Source organism: Pteronotus mesoamericanus, unplaced genomic scaffold (genome assembly GCF_021234165.1).
Source record: "Pteronotus mesoamericanus isolate MK-2021 breed Mesoamerican mustached bat unplaced genomic scaffold, CSHL_Meso_final contig_116, whole genome shotgun sequence".
Taxonomy (NCBI): Eukaryota; Metazoa; Chordata; class Mammalia; order Chiroptera; family Mormoopidae; genus Pteronotus; species Pteronotus mesoamericanus.
Window position 1 is genome coordinate 10,618,401 of NW_026555027.1, and position 19,081 is coordinate 10,637,481.

Consider the following 19,081-nt stretch of genomic DNA (forward strand, 5'->3'; position numbering starts at 1 on the left):
TGTTGTCCTGTAATGAGTTAAACCCTAAAGCAACCACTGTGATAACGAAACAAAGAGTTGTAACTAATAATTGGACAAAGGAGGTAAACTGGCATCATAAAATACATACATTTAATCCAAAGATGGCAGAGAAAATAAACAATAGAGATGGGGAACAAAGAACAGATGGTAAAAATAGACAACAAATAGAATGATCAATTTAAACTCAGCCATATCAGCAGCTACTGCAAATGGTCTAAGTGGCCCATTAAAAGGTAGAGATTATCAAATAAGACAAAAAGAAAAGCAGGTCTAAGTGTATGCTGCCTTCAAGAAACTCAAGTACACAGACACAAAGAAGTTTAAAATAAAAGATGAGGAAGATAAACCATGCTAACACTAACCAAAAGAAAGCTGGCAAGAGAAATTTGCCAATTGGTGGAACACCCTTCTGACTTTTTTAGGTGACTGTAACCACAGGAGTCTGGCGGCTACTTCCCCTTGATTCCCCGACTCGCTCCTCTGAGTTCCTGGGCAGGGCAGCCCCTGAAGTGGGAGCAAGGCCCCAGGCACCCTTGTTGCCTAGGATGAGCAGGTGTCCTGGGGCCTGGCTGAACAACCAGAGGATGACCCATACCCAGTGAGAGGCCCACTATCCTGGAGAAGTCACTTGCCCCATGCCACTCTCTGTCTGACTCCACTAGCCAGCTGGCACAGGGTGAATTCTTCAGGGTCAAGGGTACTGTGTCACAGGTGACCTTAACCACTACCCTGGACTGTTCCTTGTTCTCACCGGTCTGCAGAGAGCACTATTACACACACTCTCAGTGTATGATAAAGGAAGGCACTGGCCTCTGCAGCAGCTCACTGACCTGTGTGACTGATGGTAGTTGACAGCCTGGAGCCTGCAGCACCCCTGGCACTCGCTGACCCACTTTCTTCACCATGGGCTGAAACATTTACGTAACAGAAGGCTGCAGGGCCCTCCTGTCCCCCTGACACAGGAGATGTTTCTAATTAAAATGAGGCAGGCTCCCCAGCCTGGCACCTTGCAATCCAGTGTATGGGTGCTGGGAATTTGCCCTTCTACATATTGGAGTCGAAAGAGCTTGCTGCAGGGTGCCTCTGTTGGAAGGAGTGCTTGTATCTGGTGTCATTATCAGTCACTGGAGCTAGAGCATCTTCTCCTTTCCAGGGTCTATCCTCCAAGTGCTCACGTGACCTGAGCCTTTCACCAAAACTGGGGGACAGAAACGCTCTCTGTCTGTGCTCCTCCATCTGCAGCCAGCAGCCACATGGGGCTGTTTGCTCAACACATCAATGTGGCTGGTGAACTTTTTATGTTAAATATAAACCACCACATGTGGCTAGTGACTACTGTGCTGGACTGAGGATAGGGGACATTCATAAGGAAGATTTTAAAAATTCTTTTGCTGTGTGTTATACCTTCATGTTAAAATCTTTGCTATTTAAATGTTCTAACTACAAATAATTAGAACTAATAGTTCAAGTGTGTTGAAGCTACCTATAAATACATTTTTAAATGTGAGTGCTTATTATTGCAGAAATGCTTTAGTAGCTGTCAATTTTGCCTATGCCCATCAATCACCCGTGACTGCTCTTTGCAGGTGTCCGTTACACATCACATAAGTGCTTTATTTTGTCTTTTCCTTTTAGCATGTTTTTTAGCAGAAATATCTTGATGAAGAAAAAACAACTTTTTGCCCCCAAAAAACCCTGTACGGTTAAAAGAAAAACTTACCTTTTTAGCCTGTAATCTCTCCTGTGTGTGGACAGAGCCTCTCATCTTTACAAGTTATATCATGGGACCAATGTCCAGACAGCCTAGTGGGTGTATGAGGACACAATCAGGTTTCACAGGACTTTTGTTCCTGAAAGATTTAGGCAGCAGCATAGGCAATGTGATGTCATTAACGAAGGGACTAAATGTGAGGTGTAGTATATGAGGAACTCTTGTAGATCCAGCCTTGGTTCCTCTTGGGCTTCCAAAGCCTCATCCTTCATTGTCCTGGCACACTGTCAGGTATGTACCTGGGCAGGTGGTGGCTCCTGAAGGCCTGTCATGCTGCCCTGCAGGGTTGGCTCAGGGTCTCTCCTGGGCATCATCTGCACAGTTCCCCCAGCCAGCCCTTCCTCCCTTTATGACTAATAAAGACACTCTGCTGTCAGATCCCTATAACCCCCATCCCCTGTGCCCCCACTTGCCCCCCGCACTCTATCCAAGACCAGTGGGTCCCCTGCTCCTATTGTTGCCACTTGTGCCCTCATTTCTCCTCCTTTCTGTGGGACCCCCATGACCCTGTAATGTCTCTGCACCCACATGTCCCCTAACCCATTCACCATGCAATATCCCTGTACACACACCCCTGCATTCCCCTGCCATGTTCCTGTGAATCCAGGCAGGTGGCTCTCCAGCACCCACCCCATTTTTGCACTGCACTGACAGGAGCCCAGACTGCCTGCTCAAACTCCAAGAAAGGCTACACTCACTTATGACCCCTGCCCTCAGAGTGAAGTAGCAACTCCCAGCCCTAGAGCCAGGGTCAGGTTCACCCTAGCCACCCCCCAGTATCTGGGCTGTGCATGCCTGCCTCTCCTAGACCCCTCCCTGTCTGAACTGAGAGCCCCTCCCTACTGTTCACTCCAGCCCTCACCTGCCCTTGCTCAAATCCTCACAGGTGCTTGTCTTCGTGCAGCTGCTCCATACACCGGGGTGAAGGTGACCTATCCTCAGAATCCAGCCCAGAAGAGGACCTGGATCCTCCCCAAGAAGGGACTGTAGCCAGGACCCCCATGCAGACCTGGGTGGGGGGCTCAGGTCACTGCTTGGACACTGTCCTCCATGTTTCACCCACTCAGGCTAAGTCCTGAGGACCTGAGCACCAGCAGGCAGCCTTGTGGCACACTGAGTTCCTCCTTCAGTCCTCGAGGTTCACTGCCCACAATCACTCCCTGCTGGTAACTCACAAAGCAGAGCCTTCACTTTGTCTGGTGGGCTGAGCTCCGAGCCAGCTGTCTGCAGAAAGTAAACTACAAACAGATCAATGGTATGGGGGCACAAACCATTTTCTGAAAACTTACAGGGATGCTCAGCTCTTTGGCAGTTTAGTTGATAGAGACTAAATCCACTTCAGAAGTGAGGATTACCAAGGTATCTCGACTCTGGATGTCAAGGGCACAGCAATACCTGAAATTTCCTGACTTTTTAAGGGTAAAAGGAGTCACAGCAGGAGGGTGGGGATCCTGGCACCAATGTGAAAGGAACGGGCAGCATTAACCTCATAGCACAGTGGGCACTCGCTTGATGCACACAAGGGCCCCAGGGTTTACTGGGGGAGTCCCCCTTTGGCAGCTAAGAGAGCTGTTCCTTTGTTTCATAAAAATGAAAACCTAGGCCAGAAGGCTTGATGACCTGCACTTGTCATGTAGTTACTGAGCAGTAGGGCTGGATCTGTCCCTGGAGGACTTTCCTGAACCCCATCCCCCCACTGCCCTGTACCCCAGCAGGTCATTCCGTGGATGCCAAGGAAGCCTTTTCCTGAGCCTCTGCCTCTCACCAGCAGCCTCCTACTCCCCCAGAGGCCAGGACATCCCCCAATGCATTGGCCATTGATGTTCTCAGCAGCATCTGTGCATTCTCTTTCCAGGTGACACCATCTGGGCCCCATCTGTCCTTCCTCACAGCACCCTTGGCACCTTAACCTACCACCCCCAGCTGCATTTTGGGAGAAAGATGGAGTCCAAGGTCTCAGAAGGTGGCCTGAACGTGACCCTGACGATCCGCTTGCTAATGCATGGAAAGGTACAGAAGCGTGAGCCCTACCTTTGTCACTCTCCTAAGAAGATATCAGACCAGCTGGGAGGAAGGGAGGTCCTGTCCACTGCTGGGGACTCTGTATTGTATTATGCATTCTAAAATTTTAAGTAACCTCAGACTTACAGAGCAGGAACAATCCAACCTAAAGTACACTTTTCCCAGAACCATTTGAAACTAGTTAGTTGCACATCTGATGCATTATTGCCGAATACATTAACGGATTTTTTACATGCTTAGGCATTTTCCTCCATTACCACCTGCGCCCATCAAGTCAGGACAGGGTGCTGATCCATTCTGGCCACCTGACCACAGACTTCTTTCACAGTCCCAGTCATCCCTGCACTGCCCTTCCCAATAGGGCACTCCAAGGTGGCCTCCTACTCCATGTTCTTGTCACATCTCCAGCCTCTTTCAACCTGGAGGAATTGTCCTGGTCTTCCTCGGCCTTTCACCTTTGAAAGTTCCTGTCTTTTTTTTTGTAGAATTGGTTCACATTGGCTTTTACTGACATTTCCTCACTGTTGGCAGGAAAGTCACAGAAGCTTTCCTTCCAGGTGGTCCAGATTTCAGGGTGTCCCATTACTGATCACCTAAGTAGGGAAATACCTGCCAGGTGTCTCCGCCTAGAACTGCTTTTCTCCCACTGTACTTAGGCAGTCATTGTTGGGGGTATGTAGATGCTATGTAAGTACCCCATTTGTCAGCAGGCTTTCCGTGCGTTCATTCATCTACTCACTCATTCACATCTGCATAGACTGACTTGGGATTTGCTGTTTTATCCAATTATTCTCCATTCTCTCATTATTTATTTTGATGCTCATATTGTCCCTGACTTGGCTAGTGGGGGCCCCTCCAGGCTGGCTCTTATGTCCCTTTGACATGGCCCATCATTTTTACAGTACTGCCTGGCTTCTGACCCAAAACTCTACTCAGTACTTATCTTGTGCTTTCTCTGCTACAGTCCTGGAGTCAGTCATTCCTCCAAAGAAGCCTAACTTCTTTGAGGGGAGGATGGTGTTTGAGGCTTTTATTGGGGCATGTGGGGTGATCATTGGCTTTGTTCTATTGTGGGTCCCAGATGAAGATGGGAAACATACATGTGTGCCTGTGCATGTATGTGTGCCTGTATGTACACGTGTGGATTTTGTATTATCACACGAACATGCATATATACATTTGCATATTTATTTACATATTGATTTCTCTAGATTGGGTGCCAGTAGTTGACACCCCTAATTCCAGTCCAATGGCACAGAGTCCATCCTCGCTCCTCCACTGTCCCACATCTGTGCTATGAGAAGCCTGATTCCCAGGATGCACATGGCCTCCTGCCAGGGCTGGCAGAGGCTCTGGTCTTGTGTCTGTGGATCTGCCCACCCTAGATTTTTAGAAAGGGGAGTGCTCACACCCAGAGCATCCCTTTCTGTAATAGAGAGATGATCACCAGCCTTTCCTTCCCTCAGCCAGGGGTGGCATTTGGTCAAGGGTATGGAAGCTCGGTATGCACCATAGTAGACAGTCTGTGGGGTCAGTTATATGGCCCTTATCTGCAGCTTCAGTGGCCACAATAAGCACTAGACTGTGCCCATGGGATGTGAAGTCCCTGACCAACTGCCAGAGGGGTCACTACCTTATGCCCAGTTGCCCTTTGCTGTCCCAGTTCCCAGTGCACATGTGTTCCCCATGGCCTAGTGGAAAAGTCGTAATTACTGAGGACTTTGGTGTGATAACAATGAGTTTTATTCTGAAAGATGTCATTCTCTGTGGCTAGAAGCAGGCTGGTCCTGCCTCTGTGAGATGCACAGTGGCACTATGCATCCAGGGCAAAGAAGTGCTGTGACAAGCAGTCCTGGCCAGGACTACATGTCCAAACTATTGTGGACTCCAGGCTTTAGAACTGTGATGGCGAGTTCAAGGGTGTCTTTGAATATTCTAACTTCTAAAAAAAGTAAAGTAGCAAAGGCAGTGCTAACTTTTCTTTACATCACAAAATTGAGGGAGATTTTATTGTTCATCTTTCTTTGAGGGTTTCCTTTTGGCCTTAAGTGCATGGTGTTCCTCTCAACTTGTTTAGCTGGAAAGCAGCTAGCCATCCTCCTCTGCTTAGCTGTCAGTCAGTCAGAGCAGGACCAGGGTCAGCAGTGGTCAGATGGGCACAGAGGGACCCTGTATACATAGGGCCTGCAAACCCTCTTATAACTGTCTAAATGTCCCTTCCTCACTCAGAACAGATGGGTTTGCAGTGTCTGTCATAGGTGCTTTTCTCCTGCTGTATGATGTCAGCTTTCTGTGATCTTTCTTACAGGAAGTTGGAAGTATCATCGGGAAGGTAATTATTAAGCAAACTCTATTCCTCTGTTGGGACCTCTGTGCTGTGGGAGGAGGGGGGGTGCCTGCAGGGCAGCAGTGTCTCTGTGCAGTGAGGATCCTAAGGGAATCCCAAGTCTCCTACTTCTCAAGCTAAACCACTGTGGAGCTGGTCTGAGAGCATCCTGTTCACTGGCTCGCAGCTGGTCACACAGCAGTCCCTCCCACCTCCCATTGCCCTGGTAGCCAGACTTTCCTCCTGGGTGTGACAGCCCAGTAAGAACTCCTTTACTTCCATTTCTCAGAGCAGTCACCTACCTCTATGAGTGGGAGCGAGTCTCTGCATTTCCATTCCAAAATAGTTGAAACATTCCCATGGGGAAAATTCAGAGCCTATTTGGAGCTCATGCCTGTGGGAGAGGTCAGGGGGATGTGCTGCCCTCCCGCTGGTCCATTTTGACCACCTCAGGGTCTCTGGTATCCCAGGTGGTCCCTGTGCAGTGGGGATACCTCCAGTGCTCAAAGTTCAGCTCTTTCCATATATGCTTAAGGGAGTCCCCTGTCCCCCTTCCCCCTGTGAGCCTGGTCCTGGATTGCCTGTGATGAAGATGGGGACCTGTGTTTAAGACTGTGACCTAGGTGTATTCCTGTCTCTACTCCATGCAGCAGGTGCCCCGGCCAAGTGTGGTACCCAATCAGATGCCCGGGTCCCAGCCCTTCCACCCTCATAGCGGCATGCCCCTGAGTAAGCACCTGGGTTTCTTCCTCTGTGGGCTCACTTGTCAGGTGTGCTGAGGTCTCAGTGAGTCATGGAGTGTGTCAGGCTCTGGAAAGTACCTAGTAGGAGCCCTACCTTCTGAGGAGCTGCTGCCCACTCACCCAGGGCACCCTGGGGTTCGAGGGGCTCCCAATACCTCACATCCCTGCACCAAACCCTCTGTTTGCCTATAATGGACCCCCAAGTGACCCTTCTTCTTGTCTAAATCTTTATTGCAGAAAGGAGAAACTGTGAAAAAGATGCGTGAAGAGGTGAGTTTGCGTGCATGGGCTATATACTGTCTTTGATGGGCAGGAGGGCCACTGCAGTCACTGCACTAGGTGAGAGGCACACAGGAACATAGAGGCCTCTCCCCCACACACAGACGCCAGTGGTTCCCATGGGAGCTGCCATGGGTATGGTGTATCCTTACTGGTCACTTGGGTCCTTTCTCTAATTAAAATTTCATAGTAGAAGGCAGTACTGGAGAGAAATTTACTGATTAGTGCCAAGCTTAGCCTATCAAAGACCAATTGGATATGTTTGTATCAGTTGTTGGGGGAGAAGCCACCCTGTTACCAGCCCTGCAGCTTTAATCCAGTTTCTGGGGGTTGCTCACCTCCCTTCTAGAGTGGTGCCCGGATCAACATCTCAGAGGGAAACTGCCCAGAAAGAATCGTGACCATCACAGGCCCAACTGACGCCATCTTCAAGGCCTTTGCCATGATCGCCTACAAGTTTGAGGAGGTAAGATTCACCCACTTGAGACAAGCGTTGGACAGGACTGGTTCCAGCTGGTTCTCAGGCACCTCTTCCCCTACATCTGGACAAGGTCATGGTCCAGCCCACTCAGGACAACCTCTCTCAGCTCCTATACCCTCCTCTGCCTCCCAGGACTCTCCCTGCTCCGGTCTACCTGGTAGTGGGCCAGTGTCTTCCTTGTCAGGTCCATGGTTGTGCACGTCCACCTCACCGATATGACCTTGGGCCCTGGCCAGAATGTCTGGCCCTCAGCCCTTTCTATAGCAGTTGGCCCCACCCCAGGTAGTGTAGTTTGGCTTAGATGTGGACAGGTAAAGGGACACAGATGAAGGAGTGAATCCCCTGTGGAGTCATGAAAGCCTGTGCAGTTGTGTCTGTGAGTCACATCTTAAGGTTTTTATGTGTTTAAAAATTTTTGAAATTGCCAAAAATAATTTAGAGATATATTGAGTGTTTTTATTCGAGGATGATCAAGCTGGAGAGTACATTTTTCTGTTAAAAATGTTACCCTCTCTGGCCAAACCCCCTGTGCTCTGCCAGGCCCTAAGGACAAATGTCAGGCTCTTAAGTCCAGGGTCCCTCCGATCTGCACCCTACCCTCTCCATAGCAGCACCATGGCTGCTCTGACACATGTCTCTGTGGGTCCCCTTCTGTCCCCTCCCACCACTCTCTCCTTGTCCTTCTGAGTCTGACTTGGTCTTCAAACTGCTGTAACTTGCCCAGCCTGGCTTCTGTGTCCTCTCTCTGCACACTCTGCCATTTTCCAGGGTGCGTGCTCCTCCATCTAGGCGTGCACTCATCTTCACACTGGGTCTTCTTCCCCATGGAAGGGAGCTTCTCAGGGAAGGTTTCTCACTGCTGGTCTCTTCAGCCAGTGTCCTCTGCCCTCCAGCTCATCAAGGGCTTGGAGAGAGCCTTGCATCCGCACTCCCAGTATTCACACACAGGCTCTCAGCCAACACACACACTTTCCTCCATCCTCAGGACATCATCAACTCCATGAGCAACAGCCCTGCCACCAGCAAGCCCCCAGTGACGCTGAGATTGGTGGTCCCTGCCAGCCAGTGCGGTTCCCTGATTGGCAAAGGAGGCTCCAAGATCAAGGAGATCAGGGAGGTAACAGGACCCTTCCCATCCTAGTGGGTGCTGAGCCACTGGGTGGGTAAGGAGGCATGTGCAGAGGTGACAGGCACTGCATGTGTCCGGACTGGGGATGGGAAGGGGCCTCCTGGGACAGGGTGGATGCTCGCTGCTAAAATCCACCCTGTCCCTGTCACGTGGCTCTGAGGCACAGAGATCCCATACATGGGCCTCTGGTCTTTGTCCCCTGTTTCCTGGAAGGAGCCGTCCCAGCTGGGATGGAGTTGGCAGGAGCTGTAGACTATAGTCACATGTTCATTCATTTCATGGAAAGACTGATCCTTCCCTTCCAGAATGAGGGTGGCCACCCCATCTTCATTCCTTCAATGGAATAAGCCACAAAGTTTAGGCCTATTTCCCTGTGGATCCATCTTTCTCTGTGACCTAAAACTCCACAGAGGATATAAAATTCCACATATTTGAAAAAAGTGACTCCCTTTCTGTCTTCATCTCCTGAGAATGCCTGTCCACCAATTAAAGCACTTCATAGGCAGCATTGCTCATCCTGCGCCAGCTCTGTGCTCATCTGTGGTGGGCTGAGACAGATGAAGTCTGCCCACAGGGGCTCCCCAAGGGAACACAGGGGGAGGCCCGGTTGCCCATAGAGGGAGCAACATGGGGGTAATGGGGTGGCTTCCAGTGCACTGTACCCTAGGCAGACCCTCAAGAGAATCCAGGAAGTGCTGCTTCAGCACTCACTGTCCCCTCTTCTCTCTGCCGTGCACCTTCCAACATCTGGTTTCTCCAGTCCACAGGTGCCCAGGTCCAGGTGGCCGGGGACATGCTGCCCAACTCCACAGAGCGGGCAGTGACCATCTCAGGAACTCCCGACGCTATCATCCAGTGTGTCAAGCAGATCTGTGTGGTCATGCTGGAGGTATAGTCTCTGCATCTATGCTTGTGGCTGGCCTGTCCTCACTCCAAGCTGGCTGTGGGTTCTTAGTGTTGGTGACAGCAAAGGCTTTGGTGCTTTGGGGACCCAAGGATTCACGAAGTCAGGGCCATGTAGGGGCCAGGTGTCAGAAATGTGACCCAGGTCACTGATCCAGGCCCAAGGAGACCTGAGTAGAAGCCATCCCAGCCACCACGGAGGGGCAGCGTTGGTGCCTGCCACCTGTAGGTGGTGGTCCATCATCTTCACTGGGCTATCAGTGGAAAGAACATTATAGGGAGGCATGTGCTCCTTCCTTTTGTTCTGGAACTGAGGTGACAAGTTATTAGTCGTGATATGAGGGGCCTTTAGTAAAGGATTGGGCCTTAAACACAGTGCAAGAGGTCTGCAGTGAAGACAGGTCTGTTCTGGAGACGGATCTGCACTGGAGACGGACTGCAGGTGGAAAGGCTGCTTGCTGTGGGCAAGACTCCTTGCACTGGGCCAGCTGAAGGCATCCGAGTCTTACCAAGGTACAAAGGACAGAACTTAGGAAATGATCACAAAAATGCCCAAGTTGTAAAGACAGAGAAGTAAATAAAAGGATTAAAAGCCAAAGGAGAAGCAAAGAAGGTACAGCTGAGCAAGACAAAGCCTCTTTAGAAATTTTTGGGAGAAAAACCCTGATATTTAAATTTCAACAGATACCCAAAATGCAACAAGAGTCATTGAAGTAATCAGTAGTTACCTGTCTTTAGGCTACCATGAAGTCATCCTGGCTCAAATGAAAAGTTCCAGCAACTGTGCTGGTCGCCAGGCAAACTGGCCCCTCCTCCGCCCTGTGCTATGGTCCCTGGACCTGGGGATCTGCTTGAGTGACCACCACAGCCATCTCCCAAGGGAACTGATGCTCTGCTGGGCAGCAGTGGGCTTATTGCTCTTTTGTACTTGGCTTGGTATTAAAACCCATGTCCAACTCTTAAAAAAAAAATTGTATAGTTTTTATTTTCCTGAAGTATATTTTGTAAAGTAAAAACTATTTTTCTAAATGTTGTTTGTGAAGTTTCCTCAACCACTGGTTGTGGCGACAATTGGTGCTGGCCCGAGTTCTCTTCAGTACCCACATGGGCAGTGGCAATAGGCCCAGGACTCTGAATGCTCGCAGGTGCCCATCTCTTAAGCAGCAGTGGGCACCTCAGAGGGGCAGAGGGATATAACTGTTCCAGTGTTGACACAGCTGCCCATGTCCCCAGTCAAGGGTCAGAACAGAACTTGTGGTCTCCTCAAAACTCGTTCCAGGTGGTGTTGCCTGTGCCATTGTCATGGTCAGACAGCCCCCAAAAGCAGGCTTGACCCTCATTGACTGTGGGGCTCTGGTGCCCCCCAGGCCATGGCAGGAATTGCCCTGTCTCCTTCCTGATGACAGGAGGCTTATGTCGTTGGTGAATGGTGAAATACACGTGGCTAAAATGAATGAAAAGCATTGGACTGAGGCAAAGCCTTGTTCTTGTTGGTGTCACAAAGCTCTTGAAGGTCAGGAACAGCTGTCCCACCTAGGGAGGAAGATTCATCACACCTAGAAACAGTTGGGTCCATTTCTAAGTGAAGAGTAACTGGAAATAGAACAGAAGACAAGAGGACTTTCAGGCAGGGCTATGGGGTGGGCCTCACACCCTTGAAATTACCACTGAGAGGGTTGCCCCTCAGTGTGGGCAAGTTGGGTGGGGCCCTGGGTAAACACACACACAGCTGCACCTGCCCCAAGGAGGAGCCAGACAGGAGGCTGTGCTCAGAGGGCCTCTTCTTCATCAAAAATTGCTGGGAATCACAAATCCCAAACCAGCCTTAGCAAGATGGCCTGGCAGAGCTCACAGTGTGGGGATTGCTGATGCTGCCATTGATGGAGATAGAGGGCACCATGGAGCAGGGGTGATGGGCTGAGTCTGACGGTGCAGGAACACGACGCCCGGCTCAGGGACAGGGCAGCATCCAGACTAAGCCCTCTGCTTGAAGCGTGAAAACAATCACTTGTTCACTCGTGATTTAGTCATGGTTCTTCCACAGTAAGCCCTGAGTCCAGTCTGAAACCATAGTGAACTCCGGTTTGCAGAAAGACGTTTCTAGAGGCATTCAGTCAAAACTGCAGAAGTACTGAACCCAAGATGCCAGCCGGAGGCAGCCCACAGGCCCTCTTGGCACCTCTTCTGCTTTATGGAAAGGTCTCACAGCACAACCAGGGTCACACAACATGGCCAATGTTGAACAGCATAGCCAAGGTCACCCAGCATTGTCAACATTTCACAATCTGCTCAGGGTCTCATGATGTGGCCTGGGCTGCAGAGTTGAAGCTGCTACCCACTCTGCTGTCCCCACATTGCTGTGTCTTGAGTGGGGGCACTCTGATGTCACACCCAACTGGCCAGATTGTGGGCTGAGCTTCCAGAACTGCCAATAGGACAGGCTTTACTGGCCCCCTCCCTCTGCCTCTGGCTGGTGGTGCCACTGACTCGGACACTCCTGACTGGATCACCAGGCCTGGCCCATGGCCTCTGCAACAAGGGAAGACTACCCACCAGAGGGACAAGGAGGGCCTGATTGCCTCTGACCCAGGACTTAGGTTGACACTATCAGAATCTGGCAGGCTTCTGGTACTTGAAAATATCTTTCACCAGAAGATAAGAATCTTATACTTTTGGACAGAAAATAATCAAAGGAAATTATAGCAAAGCTCATCATGACTGTGGAATATTTAATTTGGACTCTAAGCTTTTTATTTTTAAAAAAGCCTCCTTTTTTAATTAGTGAAATTGGGTGCTTCTAACTTTGCTGTGATTATGCCAACTGGACATCACCACAGGCCAAGGAAAGCCTTTGGGACACAGGGCCTGAAGTGCCCACAGTGGAGCTACGCACAGCCCAGCTTCTTCCAGAGGACCCAAGAGAAAGGGAGAGTTTCTCTCAGGACAACCTCAGGCTAACACACGTGTGGAGCAAGAGCGCCCAGGCCTGAGGCAGCTGTCTGGCCATCTGTACAGCACGCAAGGTCCTGCAGGCAAAGACAGGGCGCATCTTTCCTTTATACCCCATTTATATCCCATTCTCAAACCCACACTCTCCACCGCCGTGCTGGGGTGACTGGTACCATGTGCGGCAATTAAGACAGTGGTTAAGAGGAAGAGGGAAACGACCCCTGGAAGAAACTGGGGTGGTGAGGGCATAGTTTCAGGCAGGCGCCCTCCCACCCTGGGGCGTCCCCCAACCCCTCCGGCACTGCTGGCCCAGGAGGTTGGGGCAGGTGGGGGTACAAACGTGGGCGGGCGCAGGAAGGAGGCTTCCCCACCCTCAAGACTGTCACGCTGTGAGGCTGTCTAACGTTCTCTCTCCCTCTCCTGTCCCTTTTCCTAGTCCCCACCGAAAGGTGCCACCATTCCCTACCGCCCAAAGCCCGCCTCCACCCCTGTCATTTTTGCAGGTGGTCAGGTAAGAGCCGACCCGCTCGCGGCCTCCACTGCCAACCTCAGCCTTTTACTGCAGCCCCCGCCGCTGCCCGTTAGTGCACTCAGGTTTTCTCCCTTCTCACGTGCACGTCTCCCGCCCCTTCAGCACTGGACACAGAGCTCTCCCGGCCTACTGCCAGGCACTGGGGGTGGGCGGTGGGGTGAACGTGAGCTGCTGCAAGAGAAAGGCTGTGCTAGGCTGTGTCCAGGGTGGGCACCCTTTGGAGTCTGGGGCCCAGAAACATTTTCTTCTTGGCCTATCACAGGAGGACCCTGGACCCATGCTCACACCAGTTCTGCCTGGGCTGCCCCTGCTCAAATCTATTTCTCAAGTGTTTTTAAGAACCTCTGATAGGAGGGCCAGGATTATTGCACGTGATTTTTATGACTAGCAGTTGAAACAGCAAGAACTATAAGAGCTAGAGTCCCATTTTCCCCTGAAACACACGTTCCCAACTTACCACCATTGGGTTCCTAGGAGCCCATGAGGGAAGAGTTGTGCTTCTGAGGAAGGGAAAAATGCCCAGCCGGAGGAGATCCTTCCTGGTCACAGCAGGCAAGAAATGTTCACTTTACACAACTATTGTTCTGGCTGGAGCCTCTTCCTTCCTTGCTCCCCTACCAGGAAGGGGCCTGGAAGGCCAGGGGTCACAGAAATTTTATGCAAGGCCAGCAGTTAATTTAGTAGGGCCTAGAGAGAGCTGAGGAGAAGGAGCTGTGCTCAGAGGCATCTGAGCAGTAGCTTGGTTTGTCCCGCCCACTTCAGGGTCTCAGCCACAGCAGATGGATGGATTTTGAAAACCCCTGGCAAGTGGTGCCTGGAGGAGCTCTGTGTCCAGTCAGCAGTGATGTATGTCCTCGTTCAAGGGAGAGTTAAGACAGAGACTTACCAGATGGGATCCAGGTCAGGAGAGAACGGCCATGACATTTTACTTGATCTTTAAAAAAGAAAGGAAGGAGACAAATAACAAATTTCTCCATTTTTTTCTTTACTACATAGAGGAATCTTATCTTCCAGATTGATTCACATGTTAGGTGAAAGATGGGGCCTGTGCTTCTACATCTTTAGTACTACTTGAGGGATAGATACAATGGCTCCCCCGTGGTTCCCCCGGCTTTCCCATACAAATGTGACAGGCCCACAGACTTCCGTATTTGGGGCATCTCTCTCCCCCCAGCCCGACTCACACTAAGTCTCCCAACATCCCTGACCTTTGCAAGGAGGCTTCATGCTCCTCCTCCTCCTACCTTCCTACAACAGCAGTGGATAGGAAAGGGAGGCCCAGAGGCCAGGACCTGGGGACCTGTTCCCCTCTTCTTACCAACCTTAGAGAGCGGGGTGGTGAGGGGCGGGGGTCACAGTGGGCCTGTTCAGAAGTCTGTTTCCTTTTCCCCCACAGCTGTGGTTAGCTAGCAGGTTAGCTATTACCTGTGTGGTCTTGACCCTACGGCAGGAACAAAGTCATGACCATACTACTCAGCGAAGTGTGAAACTTTATTCAAAAGGGAGGCACATTAGTATTAACACAAATAGAAACCCAGAAAGCCCTAGCTGGAGTGGGCTGTGGTCAGCACCCTGCCATCCATTTCATCTCCCTATCAGTAAGGCAGGGCAGCAGGCCCACTTCTCAGTCACTGCCATTATAGGCATCTGTCCCAAGGCTATTGCCAGGCTGTCAGCATCTTAACCCAGTGCCTGTGCCTTTGGGACAGTCTGGGGCCAAATGATGGCTAGTCCTGGTCATCTGTGGGGGCACAAAGTCACATAAGAGTCACCACTGCATTGCAGGTAACCAAGCAGAGGAGCCACTGTACAGACTCAGAAGTGGGGGTATAAATGAGGCTTAACATAACAAGGGGACCCCTCCAAAATCGGACCCCACACTGCTCCTCTGGATCCATTTTGAACCTGGACTTTAGAGATGTGTGGCCAGAGAATCTCACCCTGACTTATCCATGAGCAGATACCTCTCCCTGCAAGTGACCTGCCTGTGGTTGTGATATGCCCCTGGAGATCTCAGAGGCAGGGGGCAGGCATAGCTTGTCTGGCAGGCACCCCACTTCTCCAGCTGGTCACAAACATACGATACAGGTTTCATTTCGACAGAGCCTTTTATCTGTCAGTCTCCCTCTACTCTACCTCTGTTCAGAGGGGATGGTCAGCTGTGCCCACAGTTTAAACAGAACTAAAGACCACAGCCACCTAAGCTAAGGGCTAGTGAGCCAGAAACTTAGGATGTCAGGATAAAGGCCTACCCTGTCGGGATGCCTGTGCAGCTCCACTCAGATATGCAGGGCTGTGCTGCTGCAAGCCTGGCCTGTCCCTGCCTGGCTCTACGGGGGCAGGGTGTGTCCCTGTGTGTCTTGGGTCAGTGTATGTGTGGCGATCATTGGAGCACACTTGGTGGTACCTCCAAAATCCCTGAAGGTGAGGTGTGGATGCAGCTTCTGTGGACTCATAGCACAAGCACAGGCAGCACCCCACTGCTGTTTCCCCAGGACACTTGTTCTCTCTGATAAGATTCCTTCCTTTACTTCCTATGAAGTGCCAAACTAGGGCCTCTCCTTCCTGGTTCCTGAGCAGTGGCTGGCTGGTCTTTAACTCCCAGCCTGGGCTCTGTGATGAAAACTCGGCAGATGCAAAACCTGCCATTTGGCAGAACCTTGGAAACCACCCTCGGTTTGAGGTCCATGGAAGTGACTCATGGACGGGCCTGAGATTTCCCTCAGACTCACAGGAACCTGCGTGGGTGGACATCAGGTGTGAACTGAGGACATGCCATGGGGGCCCTACATGGCCAGGTGCTAGAAGCCATGTCCCTCCACACCTCAGCCATCCTGCGCCTGCAGGCTCGAGTGTGGCTGGCCTGGGACTGGTGTGGACATTCCATGTTACCGAGGCCTGATGGCAAGTCTTTGGTCTTTACTCTCCCTTGACTCTGTGTGGTTTGTCTTTTGGCCATAAGTTTCTGGAAGTATCTTAGCCAATGAACTGTTGAGGCAGGTGGGGTGGGCGGGGCCCCACGTTTGTCAGTGGGGTTTGTGTAGGGACCAGTGGGAGGGGCTACAGGGCCCCACACTCACTGTGGCTGGTCCCTGTCACTGTCCTGAAACCAAATGAGGTCTCAGTACCTACTCTGGCCCCCCTGGGAGCTGTGCCAGGAGTGTGCTGCCTCCCAAGTCAGAACAGCCACACCATTCTCCGAGGCTGGAATATGAACTCATCAATCTTGTGACTAATTGGGGTGCATTTATTACTTAACCTGGCTTTTGCAAAATTGGTTTTGGGTCACCTTTTAAAGGTTTCTTTTAGGTATTTTCTTTTAAGAAACGGGGGATGTGGGAGTCAGAAGCATTCAGGGGTGAGTCATTTCCCTTTTGCAAACCTCTAGAAAGTGGGGTGCAAGTTACTGGCTCATGTGTGTGTTTGTGGCTCCAACCAGCAAGGGGCGGTGGTGAGGCTTGACTCCAGGTCACTCCCCTTGTCCTACATGGTTGAGGCAGGTAGAGATGTGCTTTGGGAGGGGACAGCTGTAACCAGAGGGCTTGGGACATCTTCACATGAAAGTCCCACCCAGGAGAAGGCCTGTTCTGCAGGGGAAGGCTGCTGCTTCCCTAGCTGACAATGTTTCTCTCTCTAGGCCTACACGATCCAGGGACAGTACGCCATCCCACACCCAGATGTGAGTTTTCACTTTGTTTCCATTCTCTCCTCTTGTGACCATTTACTACCCGCATGTTGCTGTGAACTGCTACAATATTAATATTACACAATAATATTAATACCGTTCTCTCAATGTCCCTGACCTCTGTCGTATCCATATGACCTTAAATAACCTTTAACCTCTTAGCACTAACTCTACTCATGTGTAGGACTTGGCCTGATGTCAAATTGTTTTGATTGTTGCTGCAGCAGGGGCTTTCCTCTGCACATGGGGCCTCGGGTGGGTGATGCCTGCGGGACTGCCTTATCCCTGGCGCCCAGCCCTCCCCGCCCCCAAGCAGGGATAGTGTCTTACAAGCACCAAAGAAGTGAGGTGGAATGCTGTTAAACAGGTCTGAGATGTGTCAGAAAGGGTATTTGAACATCCAGGGAAGCTCTACTCTTCCATTGCAAAGCCCTAGTTGAAACAGGGTTCACGTGTATATGAAGATCAAAGGGCACATGTCTTGATTTCATTCTAGAGTTAGTAACATCAGTGCTGGAGGACAAAGATGTCCCAAGAGCACTTCAGGGAGAAGCACCTTGGATTCCTGTGGCGTGGGGGCCAAGGGGACCACATGCAGTTCTCAGGCCATGATATGGGGCAGCAATGGAGACCTGTAGGGCTTTCTCCCTGGAGTTCAGATATAGCAGGTAAAGATGGTGACGCCAGCTGGTGCCAGGAAAAATGGGGCTGGGGAGGAAGGTACAGGAGAAACAAGAAAAAGAGAAAAGGCCAAGGCGGGCAGTCGGTTTTGCTACTTTCGACAGGTGGAGCAAACCTGCAGCCAATTTTAAGAAACCTTTTTCTTCTCTATACCGTCCTGCACGTTTGCTGAGCTTCAAGTCCTCTAGCTCTGTTCATGACAGGGAGGTGCTGCCAGACAGGCAAGCCTGCGTTCAGGTCTTCTGTCAACTCTTGCACTCTGAATTGATCTGGTGAAGGGAGGGTGGCTGAGTACAATGTAATGGCAGGGGAGGGGAGGGTTTTTAAGAAGTAACTCATACTAAGTAAGTACATGTATTGGAAATACAGAGATCAGTTCATGATCACTGAAGGAAATGTTCTATTGACTAAAAAAGAAATGCTGATGGTTTTTCCTCTTTAAAAAAGAAAACCTTATTAATCAGCAAACATAGGAATCAAATGGCAGAGAACATGGTGAAAAGAAATCTCTCCCTACCCGTCATACCTCCATGACCAATTTTAATGGTTTCTGGTTTTTGCCCTGAAATGAGAATGATGTAACTAAATCAGTGATGATCACATCTGCCTGTCGCCACTGGGAAGCCATCTTCCTTCTGCCCAGAATGTGCTATTAGGGCTCCACTTGTTAAATAGAAGCTGGGCAGGGGGCATAGCTCTCTGACATCAGGCAGTTGGTAGGGTGACGCCCAGTTCTGCCCCCAGTTCACCCCAGTCCCTACACCCGCTTACCCAAGCCCACTGCTGAAGCCATCCACGGCCACGTCAGCCTCCTTTTTGAGGACACGTGCTGATACCTGGCCCAGCCAATGACTTTCCCACATACCCCATTCTCAGTTATTTGGGATACTCTTCACCCTTCTATGAATTTATTTTAATCAGATTTCAATGGTGGGTGGAAGGTAAGGGTGTGAACCTCCTCAGCCTTCTCAAAAGAACCATCAGCAGCTTTAAATAAAAAGTTGTTGTCTCGTACTCCCAGGAGGTCAGTGGCATTGCCCATGAAATTTAGAGCAGGGGAGCTGTGAGGTCCCAACAGCTGGCAGGAGCTGTTCCGGAACCCAGGAACCTTTCTGACTCCAGATGAGTGATGCCTATCCTGCCTTGTCTTAACCCGCAGCTCATGGGACTGAGGGAGGCAGATGTTAGAGCCTGAGGGAGGGCTGGCTCAAGCCCACATGCAGGAGTCCTGCACAAGGTGAAGGGTACATGTGGGACCAGGTCGGGTCAGTGACACTTGGCAATGGGCAGGTTCCACAGCCTCTAATGGAATGCCTGTAGTGGTGGGGATGGGAGATTAGAATGGAGCCAAGAGGCCTGGTTTCTAGGATGGCATAGCCTTCATTTAACCTGGGGCATGGCAGTCTTGGGCCCTTAGAAATGTGTGTGTGTGCAGTAGCACGCCAAAGACCTGGCTCTTTGACCTTTTTGCAGCTGGGGAACTCCACAGTGGTCTGGTCCTTAGTGAAGGGCCACAAGGTTGATGCTCAGACCCACAAGCCCACTGATGAAGGATGGCC

The 19,081-nt window shown here is 50.8% G+C and overlaps 1 protein-coding gene across 7 annotated transcripts in view; it reads left to right on the forward strand.

Annotated features, from left to right (window-relative positions):
* The window catches only part of PCBP3 (poly(rC) binding protein 3), a 215,770-nt gene that overhangs the window by 178,558 nt on the left and 18,131 nt on the right, over positions 1 to 19,081 (forward strand). For 4 of the 7 annotated variants that reach the window (XM_054579258.1, XM_054579232.1, XM_054579249.1 and 1 more), the window contains 8 exons: positions 3,648 to 3,802; positions 6,123 to 6,146; positions 7,121 to 7,153; positions 7,512 to 7,628; positions 8,629 to 8,760; positions 9,533 to 9,661; positions 13,061 to 13,204; positions 16,794 to 16,835. In XM_054579258.1, the coding sequence (XP_054435233.1) occupies positions 3,648 to 3,802; positions 6,123 to 6,146; positions 7,121 to 7,153; positions 7,512 to 7,628; positions 8,629 to 8,760; positions 9,533 to 9,661; positions 13,061 to 13,204; positions 16,794 to 16,835 (776 nt within the window). Of the gene's footprint in view, positions 1 to 3,619; positions 3,803 to 6,122; positions 6,147 to 7,120; positions 7,154 to 7,511; positions 7,629 to 8,628; positions 8,761 to 9,532; positions 9,662 to 13,060; positions 13,205 to 16,793; positions 16,836 to 19,081 lie in introns of those variants that run through there. The other 3 variants (XM_054579216.1, XM_054579224.1, XM_054579267.1) reach the window with 2 other exon arrangements.